The following is an 18,551-nucleotide window of genomic DNA, read 5'->3' as shown; positions in this document are numbered from 1 at the left end:
AGAGGCTAAACATTAAGCTCACTTTCAGTCAGATTAGACAAGCTTTAACTGAGGCAGACATTTCTTCAAACAATGCTCTATACAGAGAAACCGGAACCAGCTCTGTCAAAAAAAGGCCCCTCTCTTTGAACCTCATAGGTTTAACATAAACATCAACTGTGCCATTATCTAATATCTACTAAGAGCTATATAGACAACAGAAGAACAGCCACCTGTGTTGGTCTTGAAAGAAACCGCAGAACCCATTCAGCTGATTTAGCCCTCATATTTCATTGAACACATCATTTATCCTGTGGATTTAAAAAAAATCTACAAAGCTATCAAAGCTTCACATGGAACAGTCAATCTGACAGCTCAAGCCCAAATACAAATTATAATATACAGTTTGCAGACATAAGCAGCCTTTAACTAATAATTCAATCATATTGTTTCTGCCTTTTCTCTCCAGGAGTGCATGCAAAATCTGTTGTCTTTTGGCAGTAACTGAGACTGCTGAGTTTGCTTGTTTCATACACCAGAGATTAGGAATTCACTCAAGTAAGTTCTCATTCGTCAGGCGAATATCTGTTCCAAACATGCCAGTTTTTTTCCTCGCTGTCAGTTTTAATATACCTTACATAGACCCATTTTTCTTTGCAGGATAGGTTAAAATACTTTACTGCTAAAACAAACGTATGGCTTAAAATGCAGTGGTGGCAGGTGAGCATTGTTTACAGTCTCAGTTGTAGATGATCAGATGCCTTCAAAAGAAAAATATGTGTGACAGGTGCATGTGTGTGTGTATGTGTTTGAGGGGGTGGGATTGTGTCGCTGGTAGTCACAGCCAGAGACCTAGCAGCGCTCTTTTTAGCACACCATAATGCAATAATGCTGCTTTCCCTGCTCCCAAATAAACTGAGCATTACCACGTATTAAAGTCAGACATCCCTAAAGGCCCTGCATGTGTCCATCCTCTTGTAAGCGTGGACTAAATTTAGCCATGCAGGATCTTTGCTCAGCTCAGTCTGTCTAAAAACAGAGATAGAAAAGCCAACACCCATTGTCTGACACAGTGCCCACTGGGAGCTAGAGATGCAACACGTGTGGAGAGAGGCTCTTTTGTTGCACTCGTTTTGAAGTCTACTCCAAAACTAGTCAAAAACCTCCTCACACAAGAGGTCCAGGCCACCACCTGCACTCCTCAAATCTGATTTTACATCCTTCTGATCCCTAATCCCGAGACAGAATTCCTCTCTTTCCTCGCAGTGGATAATTGACTGTGAGGTACAGTTTTATGGGCCGTGAGCCAAACTCCTGCCAGAGACACGGGTCATGAAGGAAGAATATTCACCAGCCAAAGAGGCGTGAATCTGGCAAGCATCCAACTGCAGGACATTATTCACATGATCACTGCTGGCTGAGGTGATGAAGCTGAAACTGAAAACATAATCATGTAACACCTTTGGAATATTTGTGAATGAAACACCATGAGTCAAACTCTATTCTTCTAAGAATATCCAAAACAAACAAGCAGCAGCAAAACACAGCACTGAAGAAGAGAATGATGCAAAAATAGGTTCTCTGCTTCATCACACAAATGACATAATTCATCTCACAGCACCAGAGCAAGGGCCAAGACAGAAAACACTTTCCTTCTCTTGCCTCTGTAACATCCAGGTGTTATATTTTACTGTCACCACAGAGCAATCATTATATACTCTGCAGGTTGCAGCAGGCAAACAGCTGCTGAGTAAGGAATGATAATCTCACCTGCCCGAGGTCCAGGGTTACATTCACCTCATTGTACCCCAGCCCCCTGGAGAGAGGAGGGCTCTGCCACCACCGCTCGGTCCCATCAATGGCGTTGGTCACTGGGTGGGCTTTGCTTGGATCATTGGAGTTGCAGTAATCACAGAACTGACCCTGAATGGTATCAAACAGTTGGTACTTAGAAATGCACGTAGCCAAATAACTGCAGCACACTAAATGCATGTTTTATAATGGAGCGGGTGCTGGAAAATCATTAATCTACTGCAAAATATGAAAACTTTTGCAAACACAAGCAAATTTTAAGTCAAGAAAACCCTTAATAATGTCCTCATCAAACTGCTGCTCTCATAGCAATGTAGGATACTAGATTAAAATAACTCCTGAGGGGACAAAGCCACTGTTGAAAGGGCATTTCCTTTAGAAAATTTGGGATTCAAGTACAATTGTGTAAAACTATTTCTGGCAGTTGTACAACTTGGTCAGGGCGGGCAGATTTGTAAGGGTTCTCCTAACGCTCTGAGAACTCATTTAGTAACTTCTGTAGTGAGGCACAAAAGAGGAAGTAGAAGGGACCAGAATAATGAAATAATCATGGGAAATAACTCAATCGAATTTCAGACAGAGATCATATTGTATGTAACTTTCTGTTGCCTATATGTGCACGAGATTGCAATGTAATTACTCATTACGGCACTTGTTTAGAGCTGCTATCCCGCTTTTACGCACGGACTATAAGCTGTGCTTGGATTGCATCAAATCCGCACTTTGTATTCTTACCTGTATATTCTGAGTAGGAGGTCCGGTGTTCGGTCCTCCGACAAGCTTACAGTATAAATCATATCTCGGTGTCCCATTCTCATCCTGACCGCAGGTTGCTGTGGCAGAGATACTAGAGCCCTCGGCGAGGTTGAAATACGGAGGATTCAAACTAAAACCTGTTAGGTCATTAAAAGTTTCTTGTCCACTGGCGTCCCTAAAACGTGTCATGGACAAAGTAAAAAATACAGCGAGGAGATGAGCTCCTCTCATCCCTCTCGCCATGTTCCACATTAGAGATCCCTGTAGATGCTGAGAGCAACCCGCAGCGTGCAGGTCTTGTCATCTATAGATCCCCATGAAACGCGCCTAATGGGCTGCGCGAGTTACGCGCGGGGCTCTTGCCGTAGGACTGCACGTCCGCTTATGTCAAACAAAGCTTTAAGATGATCCTCTAATGCTGAAGGTGTGCTCTCTATCCGCCGCATGTTTCCAAACTAGCAACGACAGCTTTCCGCCTTTCTCACCAAACTGCGCACCGCGCTGGAGCTATCAGGTGTCAGGCTGTAGATGGTCTGAGCTCGACGTTAATCCACTGAGTGAGGCCAAAGGTCTCCTGTCACAGTTTTCACTGCCTTTACCAGCAGCACGTCTTTTATTCATACAAAAAAAACCTTTCACCTATAACTTTAAAATATACACAAAATAGACATAAAACATACATAAAAACAGACATTATAATCTACTATAGTCACTGTGAGAAGCACAGCAATTTTCCTTGAGCATGGGCTGCAAAACAAAAACTCAAACGTGCAAATGGTTACAAATGGAAATATTAGATTTTAATTATGATATAACGTATTGCAAATACAGACACTGGTTATAAACTCGTTTATGATGTATGTTTTATATTTTTATTAATACGAAATACTTTATATTTTTTATAGTTTTTATATGAAAGTGTATTGTTACTTCTCAGCAGGATCAGAGGAGCTCTAACCCGTGAAAGACCCCACCGGAGAGTTTACATGTTCTAAACATCATCGATCCTTAAACAATGATCTTGGGGCGACCTCTAGTGGGAGAGACACAACCCGAGTCACGAGTTTTTTTTTTTTGTCCCAGATTTTATACGTCACTCGGACTTTGAAAACAAGAACTCTCATACACAACTGAAACGACTGTTTTCTGTATTTTACGCGTCTTGTGTTGTTTGATCTATCTACTGTCCCAAATAATCTAAAAGCGAATAATTCAGAAATTCTGAAAGAGCTGTTTTCTATTTGGGTCATTCAAACAATGGCGACTTGTGTTGTCTTTGAAACTTGTACAACAACAGTTAAGCATCGTGACTAGCTGGCAGAGGTTTTTCCGCGTCCCAGCGTCGTTGCCATTCCTGAGACTGGGCAGACTGCTTTCTTGAACGCATGTGTCAGTGTTGAGGGAGTGATAAGCAAACAGGAACTGGTTGTACAGTGACATACGGTCTACGGTCTGGATAAACTTAACAAGACTGACGGTGATCACAGGTTGAATCTGTTGTGTTTTTTCTGTCACAGGACTCCGCATGGAGCCAAATAATCTACAGGTAGGATGAATAACTTTCCTTAAAACTGGAAAGTTCCCGTTTGTTTACGGAGTGGAGTGTAACAAGGGTAGTAACTTGCAGGAACAAAAGCACTAGGTGTATCTGTATGCAATCTGATGGTTTCATTTCTGCTGAATTAGGATTTAATCTAAGTGTTGCTAAAGCTCCTGTGTGCTTCTTCTTTTTAACGCAGGGCCTTTGGTTTCAATATTTATGTTCTGCAAGAGCTGAGTTCCATCATTGTCCAAAAATAGTTGTTCGCATCAATTCCACTAATTCAGTGGTAGTCTGTGAAATGATTCATTCACAATTTTAAACAGAGATTGTGACCAGTTATAAGGTTTCATGGTTCTATGTACAATCTGACTTTTTATTTTTATACACACACACACATATCTATATATATATGTGTGTGTGTGTGTGTCCTAGATAGAAAATCTGACATGAAATGTTGTCTTGTAATGGTGAAAACAGCAGGTACCCACCTCTAAGAGAAAGCTGGGGTAGGGTGGCCCTAGAACAGCTGGACAGCATATAGAGCCACTTCTAAAATTAATAAGTAGTTTTCTATTGAGAGTTATAAGGTTCAATCTGCTAAGGCAGATTCTAAGTTTGCACTTTACTCCTTTTTGTTTCACTACACAAACTTATTGTATAACTGAAGGGACACAAAAATCCTCTAGTAACATCAGACTTTTCACTCACAGCTCTGAATTGACAATTAAATTTATCACTTAAATACTTAACATAACCATTCACTCTATAAACAGTCAGTACTGACAATGTTCATAAGCAACCTATATGCTGGCTGAAGTAGATTTATGCAGTTTATGGGACATTGACATGATGTGGCTCACTCAGTTTGAGGTTCATACACAGACTCTCATGTGGTGTGATTTCATAGAAACACAAGGTATGAGTGTATCTGTAATATCAATAAATATCCTGCTCTTTCAGAAAGCTATTGCCGTAGCACAGAAGGCTTCAGAGGAGGACCAGGCTGGAAACTATGAGGAGGCCATCCGTTCCTACCAACATGCTGTCAAGTACTTTCTGCACATTTTAAAACGTGCGTCGCCATGGCTGGCAACAAAATGCTTCTAATGTCACACTAAAACACCACACCTACAATGACTGAGCTTTTTTTAGGTCATCCTAACAGTCTGTAAATGGGCGTCCAGCACTGATGGACAAATTAGCATCTACAGTTACTCAACCACTGATGGTTCTTCTTTGTGTACATGCCAATTTTAAGTTGTGCCATTCCCTATAACTTGTTAAGATATAAAGCTGATAAAATATCTGTAACAAAAATCAGTAGCAGTTTAGTATGGCATTAAATGTATTTTCTCCTTCTCATCAGGCGAACCCCAGGGTAAAGATGGCAACCAGAAGATCAGAGATAAATGTAAACAGTACCTGGACCGAGTGGAAGAACTACAAGAGTACCAAGTGAATAAAGAGGTTCTTACAAAAATAACATTTTTGTTTTAGAAATTTGGACATAATTCTCCATGAAAATGGAAAAAGTGATAAAATGGTTTATGGTAGAATGCCAGGGTTAATACTTAATTAATAGTCTGGTAGTGTTTAATTTTGATAAACGCACTGACTATACATAGAGAGGAGGCTATGGGTAAACTGCTAACCCAAGACAACACATAACAAGCCATGTCTGCTGCAACTAAGACTAAGATTAGTAATTTAAGGCCGGGGTAGTAAAAGTGGTACAAACAGGAGGCAAATATTCCCCATTCTTCACTTGACAGTGTCAGAATCCAAACAATATTTTAAATTGTATAAACCTAGTAACGCAAGTCACTCTGAGCCTACGTCTTGACGTCATCACAATCCGTGCACGCGAGTATCGACTTTTCAATGCGGAAGTTTCCTCCTCGGTCTTACTCGGGAGCGATCTAAGAAACGAAAACAAGCCTCATAAAAACCTTAGTTATCGAGTTAACAGTTTACCTGTAAGGCTGTATTCTAAAGCAGATTGTTTAGGAGTTGTTTACGCACGGCGGTGTAACATTTGTTTCGACTGTTGGACAAAGTGATCGGCCCTTATGGCTACCAACAATAATTTACAGGTAAGTTGAAGACCAACCCCAGAGCCAGATAAAACGCGTAAATACGCTAACAAAGTTTTCCACATCTAGGAGTAAACTGGAAAAAGTATCCGAGTGGTTGTTAATCATAACGTGTATCCATAACGTGTGTCCTTGTGTGGGGTGGTGTCCGGTAAAATGTCTACAAATGCCGTAACGTATGTAACATTAGCTGCTAATTAGCATGCTTAGCTAACTTAGCTAAGCTAGGAATGAATTCGACATTTAGCCTGTCAACAACAAAACGACTGTCAAAAGTTGATACCATGGTCTGTATGTAATATAAAGGTAGATCTTTTCCGTTGTTATAGTACAGGCAGGTGTTGCATTTGCCGTATAATGTCAGCGTTAGTTTCCATTTACTAACATCAAGACCGCTAATGAGATTAGCGTTGCTAACTAACTGGTTTTATTTCGCCTTTAAAAAGACACTGCAGTTTATAAAATAACGTTGACGTTATATTATTCGTGTTATAAGTACAAACTGTTACAGTTATAGCTAAAGGGCAAGCAAAGGGAAGTGAAAGGAAGTTATTTCAGTGCCTACAGGTGTCAATGTAGCTAACGTTGTTCTGTCTCTATTATTTTAGAAAGCCATTGATCTTGCCAGTAAGGCGGCTCAGGAGGATAAAGCTCAGAACTACGAGGAGGCTCTGCGTCTCTACCAGGCGGCTGTTCAGTACTTCCTTCATGTGGTAAAATGTAAGGCATAAGATTGCACATTGATATACGTATAGTGTGTCTACAATCTCATAATCATGTTATCTTTTGCTGTAATGTGTTGTGGACATGGTAAAGACTTATTTCTCCCAAAATACCATGCAGGTCATTCTGTACCTGTCATGGGAAGAGTGATGGCAAAATAGTGAAAGAACTGCCCAAAAAACTTTAATGTAATTCTTTTTCTCCTTCTTCTTCTTCTTCTTTTTAAGTTATCTTGTTAAACTGTTGTTTCGTGAGGGCACTCTTGCTGCCAGTAAATGCAGGAGAGTGTCTGATACTTGAGCCTTATTTTTGTGGAATTTGTGCTTAACCTGTGCTTATTTCTGACAGATGAAGCCCAAGGTGATAAAGCTAAACAGAGTATCCGGGCAAAATGTGCTGAATACTTGGACAGGGCAGAGAAGCTGAAGGAGTATCTAAAGAAGAAAGAGAAAGCTCCTCCTGCCAAGCCTGTCAAAGAGTCACAGTCTGATGACAAAGGGTGTGTTTATGGGTGGTACAGTGGAATATGTCTGTTCATGTGATGCCACACAGATCTAGATGAAAAATAATTTTTCCCATAATATATAGGAAATATAATAAATTTTTTCTTATTTGAAATTTAGTCAACATTATGTAATTTTTTGTACAACATTACGTTTGTGTTTCTAGGAATGAAAGTGATGAAGGTGATGACCCAGAGAAAAAGAAGTTCCAAAATCAACTCTCAGGTTTGTATTATTTTTTGGGACTAGTAGACCTTCTGCTACGTATATCTTCTGCTTTGTATATTTATTGCTTGTGATTTTTTTTTTTTATGCAGTCATGTCATTACAGAGGCACTGTTTAGACACATAGTGATGTTGTGCGTTTTCCAGGTGCAATTGTTATGGAGAAACCAAACATCAAATGGAATGATGTTGCTGGTTTAGAAGGAGCCAAGGAGGCACTCAAAGAAGCTGTTATTCTTCCAATCAAATTCCCCCACCTTTTCACAGGTACTAAATCTTATTTAATTGGAGGTCCACCACTTTAGAGTAGTCTTAAATGATAGAAGCAAAAATCTGTGTTATGTGGAATAGTTGTGCCAGAGTCCAGCTGATGCTGTTTTGGTGATAGAACTGTTAACTAAATCACTTCTGCACTTGGATAACAGGAAAGAGAACTCCATGGAGGGGGATCTTGCTCTTTGGACCTCCAGGTACCGGAAAGTCCTATCTGGCTAAAGCTGTTGCCACAGAGGCAAACAACTCAACATTCTTCTCCATCTCCTCATCTGACCTCGTCTCCAAGTGGCTAGGAGAGAGTGAAAAGTGAGTCATTTTATCAGCAATCCCAAGGAGCTTGGGTTTGCATATAAATATGCGGCATCCAATAGCACTCTCCTCTTTCATTTCCTGAAAGCTTCCCTTCTGCTTCCCAGGTTGGTGAAGAATCTTTTCAGCCTTGCAAGGGAGAACAAGCCTTCGATCATCTTCATTGATGAAATCGACTCCTTGTGTGGCTCAAGAAGCGAGAACGAGAGCGAGGCTGCTCGTCGGATTAAGACAGAATTTCTGGTTCAGATGCAGGGTATGTCTGATGAGCTAAAAAACACTATTTGTAATTACTGACTGCTGTGATATTCTCTCAATATTGCAGGCTGAACAATCTGAAATATATGTATATTTTTTTATGTGATTGAACAATATTCTGTGGAATCAGAAAACAATCTGTGAGATCTAAAATGGCAGTTCAAATAGAAAATGAATGTTCAGGCACTAAGAGACGCGACCCTTTCAGTTTCAGACCCTTTTTGAATATTACATTTTCACTGGCAGCATTATAGTTACAAAGCATGGCTGAGACTAGTGAAACTCAAGATATGCACAGGGGAAAATTATAGCTGCAGTGGGTGGTTGACAAGAAGGTAAATTTGTGAAACCTTAGAACATTTGAGTTGTTGGGTCACTCGGTACACAAGTCCAAATGCTGACAAAATATTCAGATTAAAGTCTGCTTTGTATAGAATTTGTTTTAGAGAAGGGCAGTGGGCGGACTCTTCCTCTCTCTACTTCTCTTTATTCACTTAGTACTAACTGGGGTGTGAACAGCTGAAATGAGCACTGAGTCAGGTGGGGCAGGAAAGTGCTACTACAGCACTCTTAACAGAATCAAACTTTACAGCATGGTATTTCTGGTCACTCCCCCAAACAGACGTCAGAGCAGACATGCTCTTTGACAGGTGAGGGAAAAACACCTGCTATGACATCACTGATGTTACCAGAGGTGCAGCATGACTTATTATGGTTATTATATCTGAAATATGATTCAAATTAATCCCCCTTTTAAGGCGGGCTTTAAGGAAATAATGTTTATGATATTGTCTAGTGCAGTAGTCATGGTGGTCAATTACACTGGTGAATGTGAATATATATTTATATATATTCATCAATATTATCAGTAGTTATTTGTGTTACATCCTGAGCAACTTTCCAAGACTAATTTCTTGCATGGACGCATGTACTTCATAATTAACATGCTTGCAATAATCAATTTTGAATCCATATTTTTGTAACTTAAATACAGGCTGGCTTGATGCATTCTGTTTGTCTGTGCCAGTGTAAACCTGTGAAACATCACTATATCTTACCCCTTTATTTATATAAACCGAAACCCTGTAATACAGTTCTTGTGTGATTGCTTCAGGTGTTTAGCATGTCATTAAAGGCATCAAAATATTAGGTCTTTGTTGTGGACAGAAAAGTTCAACTTTAAGTGTATCTCACCTTGGATTTGTCGTTTTACAGGTGTGGGGAATGACAACGAGGGAGTGCTGGTACTTGGGGCAACAAACATCCCATGGACACTAGACTCAGCCATCAGAAGAAGGTTATTGTTATTAGTCAGTAAAAGTTGTTAGTAACCATGTTGCCATTCACCTGTGCTGACTGTACACCAATAATCCTCTCTCAGATTTGAGAAGAGGATCTACATCCCGTTGCCTGAAGAGCACGCCCGTTCCTTCATGTTCAAGCTCCACCTGGGATCAACCCCTAACAGTCTCACTGAATCTGACTTTGCCACTCTGGGCAAGAAGACAGATGGATACTCGGGAGCAGATATAAGCATCATTGTCAGAGATGCTCTTATGCAGCCGGTTCGAAAGGTCCAGTCAGCAACCCACTTCAAACGGGTATGTCTTAATATCACACACTCTATTATGCTTTGGTGTAATGTGTTACAGCTAATTGTTACTTTTGTTTCCTTGCTGGTGTTTTGATGAAAATAAGGTACGGGGTCCATCCAGAACTGACCCCAACGCTGTTGTAGATGACCTCTTAACTCCTTGCTCACCTGGTGATCCCAGTGCGATTGAAATGACATGGATGGAGGTTCCTGGGGAGAAGCTATTGGAACCTGTAGTATGCATGGTAAGGATATAAGAATACTAGATGGTAATATAAATGCATATTAGAGCCCTTAATTTAATATCATATAATTTTTTCTCTCTCTTCAGTCGGACATGCTGAGATCTCTGTCCAACACAAAGCCAACAGTTAATGAGCAAGATCTGGACAAACTGAAAAAATTCACAGACGACTTTGGACAGGAAGGCTAGGTGGGATGAATGCGCCAAGTCAAACCAAAGCAAATGAATTGTGATTGTCTCTCTTTACTATCCTTGTCCCTTTTTTGTCTCTCTGTCTCATCCTGACCATTCACCAGACCTGCCGGTTTATCATAAGTGGGCAAGAATTCTGCTCTGCCAGTCTGATAACCACACAAAGGGTGGGAGACCTAGTTTTATTTTATTGTCTCTATTGTCCAAAGAAGATTAAAGACTTCCCATCTACAGCTGACCATTTAAAAAAATGAGTATCACATAGGGAAAATTAGATGGTTATTTGATGTATGCACTAAAGACTAAACAAAATGAGGAACAGAATACCCAAGCAACTTAGGGTAACTAACAGAGGACCTACACAACAGTTACTGCAAATGAGGTCTCTGAAATCAAGATTATTTATTTTAAGTTAGGACTTACTTCCTAGTCATAATATCTCACTAAACTAATAAATACCCCTTATATATTCTCTATTTTGTATTAAGAAAAAAACAAGCATTTTATAATGTGTACTGTACTTTGTGGACTATATAAATCCTGGGCTGGGGAAGTGAAGCGGGGGGGGCATGAGCTCACAGAATTTGTTGTGGTGAAATATGTAATTCTCGTCTCAAGGTGGTGGACATTATAGAGTTTGAGACAGAGATACTCAGGATGAGAGTTGCATTAGGTCCTGTGGCAAATTTGGATTGTTTATCAGGTTTCCAAACAAAGGACAATTGTATTTGCTAACTTACTTGTCATTTGAGTTCAACACAGCAATTAGGGTGGATCACCAGTGGTGCCGTACCAGCATTATTTTACCATTTTACTTTTGAAGGACTCACTTGCTTTGAATTGCTTTGTTATTCAGCTCATGTTTTTTTTTTTTTTTTTTTTTTTTACACAACCTAGTTCACTTTTTTTTTCATTGCTGTCAACAGACTTTGCTGGCTATCCTTAACACAAACTGCAAAAAACTAAGCCTTATATTAAGATAAAGAAGTCACATTGCAAATTTCGATAAAACAAGACTGAGGTATTGAAGTTGGACGCTGGTGGTTCAGGTGGAGAGATCATCTTCTTGTACTCTTTACAACCTAGGAATGCATCTGCAAGCATGCAATATATGTAGCCATAAGTGGCAGTGTGCACCATGTGCCTTCCAGAAAATTTGCAGAATTCTTTTTTCGTTTACTTCTAAATTGATCTTACTGCTCATATATTGAGTGCTTTGTCACTACAACTAAGAAATGTATAATACTTGCACATTTCATGTAAACTCTTTTGGAGACTGTATACAGCTGTACTCTTTTACCCCCCTGGTGTGTCTCTTTTGAGTTTTGATGGGAAACATCTCTTATTTTACTGTAAATGTCAATGTCTATATAGCCAACTCTTGAGCCTTTTCTTTGTGAAGAGGTCACAAACGCGTAAGATTTTCCGTTTTTCGTTTCCATAATGTAAATAAAGGTTATAGCCATGTCAAGGAAATTAGTTTACTTTTTTGTGCAAAATGTGTGATTGACAAGGATTTATAACAGGTGTAGGTTCACTAATAAAGGTTTCACAATTTAAAATAGCTACTTTTTTCACTGTCTTGTACCAGTCAACGTACCTGGTGACTGGGTGAATGAGGCTTAGGTGTGCGGCTAACTGAAACGGATACGACGAATGAGGAAGCGGAACGTTGCATTGTGGGATTTGTTGTCAATACCCGCTGGAGCTGCGTAGTGATTCCAGAGAGCGTTTCGGCTTTAGAACTACAAGTACCAAGAGTGACCATAAAGCGTCCGTTTACAGTGCACAGTTCGATTTGTTTTGGTTTCTGCAGACTACGTTTTGTCACGGGGAGCCAAGGTCCACCGCGGTTGTCAAACCTGACCGTTACACATCTTTGATTCACTGCCAAACCCCCCAGCAACCCCTCCTCCGAGGTCTGTGTTTCGCCACCCCCTTTTTCTGGGCCGCCGCCTGCCTCGTAGCTCCGTTATCGGACCCGAGAAGCTGGCCTGCTAATTAGCAAACAAGCTAACGATTGCCAGATTTCACCCATGTCCTCTGAAGAAGGGTTGAGCTCAACGATCACGGATTGGCTTTTCATCAATTCTTGGTGGCTCCTCCTGCCATTCATCATGCTTCTTGTAGTTGCTGCCTTCATTGTTGCCTTTGTGCTGCTGTTATACATGATATCGCCTCTTATTAGTCCCAAACCTCTTAAACTGAACGGGGCCCACGTAGTGGTAAGTGCACCGGAGAGCTAACGTTACTTCGCTAGTTTAGGCTGGTAACGGTAGCTAACGCCAGGTCATTACTGTAGCTCTGTAGCTAGCGTTAGGTTCTAAGCTACCCGAGTCTGTGCTATGTACGCCTGTTAGCGCTAACGACACAGTCTAAACTATTTGACGGAAAAGTACATTTTTCTCTGTGTAGGACTTAAAACAATAGTCGCTTGTCAGTCATCAGGAGTGGCACGCCCACAAATGGGTTAAGTAACGTTACAGTTAACTTCTCAACTTACTTTAAGAGACTAGTTTATAAGTCTCACCTAAATAAAACATAATTCATTTAACGCTCGTTAGGTAAAACTAGTTAATGGATTCTGGTTATATATCATGCCTTAGTAAAGGTTGTGATATGCAGTTTTGTTGAAACAGCTATAAAGAGATTATGATTCAACTTAGTTAATGGTCAACTTAATGGTTATGTCACTGGGGGTAGATAATAGAAACAGCTCTCAGAGTATTCGATAGGCTAGAGTACAACAAACTGTAGCCATTAAAAATAGCCAAGAAGTTGAGCCAACACCTCTCTCTAATAGTTTGAGCAAAAAACTGAGCGTTATAACCTCCTGGCCTGTTTTTATTGACTGTGTTAGCTTTAGCTGGGTGTAACAGCAGATGTGGAAACACCATGGCAGGACTGACTTGCACATTTTTAACTTTATCAAGATGCTCAGCATTTTAGATATATAATTGTGTTTCCAGTTTATTCGTAAACCCCAGCCTACGGCTAGCAGGTCAGCCACCCAGTATTTGATGTTTGATTGATCATCCTCTTACTCTTTGAATTTTCAGGTGACAGGAGGCTCAAGTGGGATTGGGAAATGCATTGCAATCGAGTGCTACAGGCAAGGAGCATTCATCACTTTGGTGGCACGAGATGAGGTCAGCACAAACCACAATTAACCATTCATTCCTTTGTGCCTAGCCTAATCACAACCTGTTTGTTGTTATAGCCGACTCGTTTGATGTTAAACACAGTGAACCGAATTCTAAATGCTCTATGGTGAATGAAATGCTCCACTGTCATGCAAAATGTGCTTCATTTGGTGTTAAACAGTTTGCCTGGATGTGAGCAGAAAAGTTCTTACATGTTTACATTTAGTTTTTAAAGGTGAAACATGATGACATTTTTAAGCATTTACACAAGTTATAACAGATTAAACATGCATTTTTTTTCTCTTAAGGCTAAACTGCTTCAAGCCAAGAAAGAGGTGGAGAAATTTGCCATCAATGATAAGCAGGTATGGGTTTAGTATTCATTTCAATGAAAGATGTTACGACTGTGTACGTGTTCAAACACCTGATGCCATTTTGTATTAGATTACTAAAGATCTTGTACAATTTCTTTATTCAGGTGGTGCTCTGCATATCAGTGGATGTTTCCAGTGATTATAGCCAAGTGGAAAGTGTGATAAAACAGGTAATGTTACCTTCTCCATCACAGTGGAACATCTCAGACTCCTTTAATAATTCAACGCTGAAGCACTGAAGTGGCTTTTTCCTGTTGTGCAGGCTCAAGAGAAGCTGGGGCCTGTTGATATGCTTGTGAACTGTGCTGGAACATCCATTTCTGGAAAGTTTGAGGAAGTGGAGGTGGACCGTTTTAAAGTAAGTACCAAGTGTAACCAAGACCCGACCATTGTTTTGTTTATGTTCGGGAGTCAGTAAGCTTCTCTGAGCAGTACTAAAAACAGTTTTAATCAAAGAAGCATTCACTGCTCATATTTACACCAGAGTGTAAGTGTCAGAAAAAGGGGACAGCTTTATCAAAACAAGTTCATGTGTGTAAGGCCATGAGTTTCCAAGTAAAAAGGGTTAATGTTGTGAAATGTTTGTAGCTACATTATGCAACACTTCACTCAGGTTTACTCCATTATAGTATGTGTGAACCGTGAACTTATTTCCAACAGAAACTGATGGAAGTGAACTACTTGGGCAGTGTTTACCCGACACGGGCCGTCATAACCACCATGAAGGAGCGAAGAATGGGCCGCATCATGTTTGTGTCCTCTCAAGCTGGCCAGATTGGTCTGTTTGGATACACTGCCTACTCTCCTTCCAAGTTTGCCCTGCGTGGCTTAGCAGAGTCGCTGCAGATGGAGGTGAGTTTTAATATGCGGTTTAATAACGCACACCAAGCAAACACACTGCAGCTTAAGTCAAATTCACACTGCGTCTAGTTCAGATTATTTAGCGCGTCTCTTATATTTTTCCACCACTTTGCCGCTGAGGGAAAATAATGTGCATGTTACTGAATTAAGAATTCCCAATATACCAATAGGGGGCATTCATACTGATACACATAATGGTGAGTGAGCGTTGCTGATCTTCTACTCCAGATAAAGCCGTACAATATCTATGTGACTGTGGCCTACCCCCCTGACACTGACACTCCAGGACTGGCTGAGGAAAATAAGACGAAGGTAAACTTTTTAACACAATTAATAGTAACATGATTTCACTTCAGTTCCCCCTTATACAAAGCCTTTTCATCCTTTGAACTTTTGTTTCCTAGCCTCTAGAGACCAAATTAATTTCTGAAACTTCTGGAGTTTGTCAACCGGAGCAAGTGGCCAAAATCATTGTGCGAGATGCAGTGGTAAGAAATTCAACCGTCATCATGTTTCTTGCCCAATTTTAAACATAAAGTAAATGATTTTGGAGAAAGATGGATAGTTTGTTGTAACTCCTTCCTGTTATTCTTCACTTTTGCAGCAAGGGAACTTCAACAGCTCCGTGGGACCCGATGGTTACATGCTTTCAGCCCTCACCTGTGGAATGTCACCTGTCACCTCTATCACAGAAGGTCTCCAGCAGGTACAGCCACGTGCGCGATACTGTCACATCAGCCAAAGTAGTACTACTCCAGGCTGCTGTTAATATTTGCACAGTTTACAAGTTTTAACCTCAGTTTATCTCCTGTACAGATTGTTACCATGGGGTTATTTCGGACCATTGCCCTCTTCTACTTGGGGAGTTTTGACAGCATTGTGCGCCGCTGCATGATTCAGAGAGAGCAGTTAAAAGCAGCTGACAAGAGGGAGTAACAGCAGCCTTACCTTCTTCACAGCCTAGTGCCCCTCTTCCTCCTCCTCTTCCACACCCCCACCCCCTTCCCATCCCTTTTTCCAGCTGTTCAAGTGCACATCCATAGGTGAGGAAAAAGGCCAAGCTTTGAGTGCATTTCTGGTATCAATGTAACAGCTGGGATAAAAGAAAATGGCAGATGTTTACTCTTTGCTTGTCCAGTGATGTAACTCCTCCATAGACTTCACAGCCATTTCGATTTTTCAATCCTATGAGAGCATTCCAGTGACTTTTCGGTTTAATGTGTCCACCTGCTTCTTTTTGTGGGAGCAGCCTTACTTTAGGGGAATGAGGGCAGACTAAACATCCCACAGCCTGGTTTTGAAGTAGGTAGGCTTTGTGAACCACTTATATTTTAGATATCAGGCCTCCCTGCCTCTACTCGCACAGTTGTTTTTTTTTTTGGTTCTTTTCCTCACAGAGAGGAAAAGCAACAGATAGCCTGTCTGACCAGTTGTGCCAAATATGGCTTGAAATTCATTCCCACCAGGGGCTATAGTGAAAACCTGAATGGTAACTCTCACCTTTTGCCATATTGTTGCATGTTTCACAAAACTAGGTCCACCTTGTAAGTTTTCACTAAACAAGTCCCTTTTTCCTCTACCTTGTCGTACCACAAGTCTTTGCAGGCAAAGCACCTTCCTTTTTGACTGAATAACTTTTCTGTTTGAAACCAGTTATGACCCTCAACGTTTTGTTTATGTTGTGGGATGTTTTGCTTTTGTGCTCCGTGTGTGAACCAAACCAGGATGCGATACAGTACTCTTAAGTGATTTCAGAGAAAGAAAGAGAGAGAGCGTGTGATGTTTTTAATTGTTTTATAAATTTTACTAATGCAAAAACATAATTTCCAGAGAATAATATTCAAAAATTTTAGACAGTGTTGGAGCAAAGAATTTTAGGTGAATTGTTTGCATGACTGCGTGTGTGTGTGTGCGTTTGCATTTGCTGTGACTGAGCCAACCCCTGGGGAGAGAAAAGCCATTAGATTTTATTGTCTCGGGAATAAACACACCAAATTATTTTCTCGTCATCCAAGCTTATTTCATAGAGAAACGGAAGCAGGTACAATGGGTTGAAGCCATGAAATTAAAAGATGGAAAAAAAAAACCCACCAGCTCAGGTGACTTCACCTTTCACCTGTGCATTTGATCAGTTCAGTACACTTTTTTTCCTTCAGTGTGTGAAAGGAAGCGTATCATTTTTACATGCAGTTTTGTGAGTCTGTGCACATATTCAGCCACCCGAGTGAAGATCCAAGTGGGATCCATAATCTGTCGGGGTAGTGTAAGTCAGGGCAGGGCAGGACTCGCTGGTTCGAGTCATGTCCCTGTAGGTCTAGTGAGGGCGCTAGAGATTTGTTTTACATGAAGGCCAAAACAGTAGAGGGACTAGCATGGAAGTGTGATCCTTGTCCCTCTGACTTTGACCTGCTGTCACTCTGTCATGCACAGTTAAGACTTTGTAACTCCCTAAATAACAATATCGATTCCCTCCTGATTTCTTGTCAAGCCTTGGAAAATCTTGTATTTACCATGTGACCTTTTTATTATTTTGCATATAGAGGGAGAAAAAGTACAGCACCGACTCTTGCAAGTCTTCCTTTGGTCCATCACAAATGGGGAGAATGTACTTTAATACAAATCAGAACATAGGAACATTATTTTTAAATATACCAATATTTGAATGCCAAAATGTGTTAAGACAATTTCTGTAGATGCAATGCATTTATTTGAGATTTATTTCGATGTTGCTGCTCTGTTGATCTTAGACTTAGTTTGTTAAAGTTGTGGAGCAGTGTGGGGATCCATTCTAAGCCTTAAGACGTGACTACTGATGAAGCAAATGCTATAAGAATGGACCTGTCCACAGAAAAATGTGGCTTAACCCACATGTGGTTTACCAGTTCATTTAATATGACTTTTCAGTGTAAAATGCCAACTGTTTTTGTGTATTTTGTCAATTTCCAGTCTTTGTATGATAAAAAGAAGCCTTACTGAAATCCAAGATATGAAAGTGAGAATGGATGACTCCCGTTTGATGATGTTCTCATTTGACATTGGTTAAAGGCATACTGTCCTGCACTCAAGAGCTTTTCATAATTGTACATTTATTGCTTTCAGAAGTTCTCTTTTACCTTGAGGTAGCAACACATAGTTGATAGAACATGTAGCCCATATAAAAGCAGTTTTGTTTTAACACCTTTAAGCTATGCAATTGAAGCCTATGCTTACAATATGTTTAAACATACAGTCAAGATTTTAAGTTCTGGAACAGTTACTAATTTTACCCTCTTTAATGGCATCATCATTGGATACTTATTGAGTATTGGACATGAAACTCATAACACTATCTTACTTTCTTTTTTTTTCTTTTTTTCTGCCAAAAAACTTAACACCTTCACCTTGTGTGCCATTGAAAGAAAATGTGAGAAGTGAACATTTCTTTGTCTTATTTTCTTACATGATAAACTAAATAAATACCTGTGAGGAAAAACACATCCCTCCTGTTATCTGCTGCAGACCTCTTTGGCTGAATCCTAGTTCAGGGAACCCTTTGCTGAAAAATGAAGTCTCAATTCACTGTGAGTGAGGGGGTCTTTCAGAAGTTTGATATTGGGGGAGGAGGTTCAAGGAGGGTTGTGGGAATTTAAGTATTCTGTTTGATGAGATAAGATTTGAATCTTCCAT

General features: G+C 40.3%; 3 protein-coding genes across 5 annotated transcripts in view; 2 read left to right on the top strand and 1 right to left on the bottom strand.

Annotated features, from left to right (window-relative positions):
* Positions 1–2,957, bottom strand: part of LOC121192840 (laminin subunit alpha-3-like) — a 52,077-nt gene extending 49,120 nt beyond the window's left edge. Inside the window, exons 1-2 of one of the 2 annotated variants that reach the window (XM_041054755.1) lie at positions 2,527–2,957; positions 1,750–1,902 (exon numbers count right to left, since the gene is read on the bottom strand). In XM_041054755.1, the coding sequence (XP_040910689.1) occupies positions 1,750–1,902; positions 2,527–2,799 (426 nt within the window). In that variant the 5' untranslated portion in view covers positions 2,800–2,957. The remainder of the gene's footprint in view (positions 1–1,749; positions 1,903–2,526) is intronic. The other variant, XM_041054756.1, reaches the window with a different exon arrangement.
* A 711-nt stretch (positions 2,958–3,668) lies between these two features.
* vps4b (vacuolar protein sorting 4 homolog B) lies at positions 3,669–11,983 on the top strand. 2 transcript variants are annotated; one of them, XM_041054784.1, is made up of 13 exons: positions 3,669–4,093; positions 5,051–5,162; positions 5,457–5,557; positions 6,792–6,903; positions 7,255–7,405; positions 7,576–7,634; positions 7,782–7,901; positions 8,060–8,216; positions 8,327–8,475; positions 9,693–9,774; positions 9,859–10,078; positions 10,176–10,316; positions 10,403–11,983. In XM_041054784.1, the coding sequence occupies exons 1-13, from the start codon at positions 4,073–4,075 to the stop codon at positions 10,502–10,504; spliced, it is 1,527 nt and encodes a 508-aa protein (XP_040910718.1). In that variant the 5' UTR covers positions 3,669–4,072; the 3' UTR covers positions 10,505–11,983. The 2 variants fall into 2 exon arrangements, with proteins under 2 accessions (XP_040910718.1, XP_040910719.1); XM_041054785.1 differs by lacking the exons at positions 3,669–4,093; positions 5,051–5,162; positions 5,457–5,557 and adding an exon at positions 5,963–6,183.
* A 327-nt stretch (positions 11,984–12,310) lies between these two features.
* Positions 12,311–18,359, top strand: kdsr (3-ketodihydrosphingosine reductase). Its single transcript, XM_041054793.1, has 10 exons — positions 12,311–12,732; positions 13,567–13,656; positions 13,959–14,015; positions 14,129–14,194; positions 14,287–14,382; positions 14,685–14,876; positions 15,114–15,197; positions 15,290–15,373; positions 15,490–15,591; positions 15,702–18,359. Exons 1-10 carry the CDS (start codon positions 12,544–12,546, stop codon positions 15,819–15,821), a joined length of 1,080 nt encoding a protein of 359 aa, XP_040910727.1. The 5' UTR covers positions 12,311–12,543; the 3' UTR covers positions 15,822–18,359.
* The last annotated feature ends 192 nt before the right edge of the window (positions 18,360–18,551 follow it).

Source organism: Toxotes jaculatrix, chromosome 14 (genome assembly GCF_017976425.1).
Source record: "Toxotes jaculatrix isolate fToxJac2 chromosome 14, fToxJac2.pri, whole genome shotgun sequence".
Classification (NCBI taxonomy): Eukaryota; Metazoa; Chordata; class Actinopteri; family Toxotidae; genus Toxotes; species Toxotes jaculatrix.
The sequence above is the reverse complement of the archived record's forward strand: the minus strand, read 5'-3'. Positions and strand labels throughout refer to the sequence as shown.

What these genes read in the sequence shown, in the direction of transcription:
- vps4b (XM_041054784.1), top strand. Translation starts at nt 4,073, where the DNA reads ATGGAGCCAAATAATCTACAG. An exon ending in TGGCTAGGAGAGAGTGAAAA is followed by an intron (nt 8,217 to 8,326) that starts GTGAGTCATTTT and finishes TCTGCTTCCCAG; the next exon opens with GTTGGTGAAGAATCTTTTCA. An exon ending in TGGAACCTGTAGTATGCATG is followed by an intron (nt 10,317 to 10,402) that starts GTAAGGATATAA and finishes CTCTCTCTTCAG; the next exon opens with TCGGACATGCTGAGATCTCT.
- kdsr (XM_041054793.1), top strand. Translation starts at nt 12,544, where the DNA reads ATGTCCTCTGAAGAAGGGTTGAGCTCAACGATCACGGATTGGCTTTTC. An exon ending in TGGAAAGTGTGATAAAACAG is followed by an intron (nt 14,195 to 14,286) that starts GTAATGTTACCT and finishes CCTGTTGTGCAG; the next exon opens with GCTCAAGAGAAGCTGGGGCC. An exon ending in TCATTGTGCGAGATGCAGTG is followed by an intron (nt 15,374 to 15,489) that starts GTAAGAAATTCA and finishes TCACTTTTGCAG; the next exon opens with CAAGGGAACTTCAACAGCTC.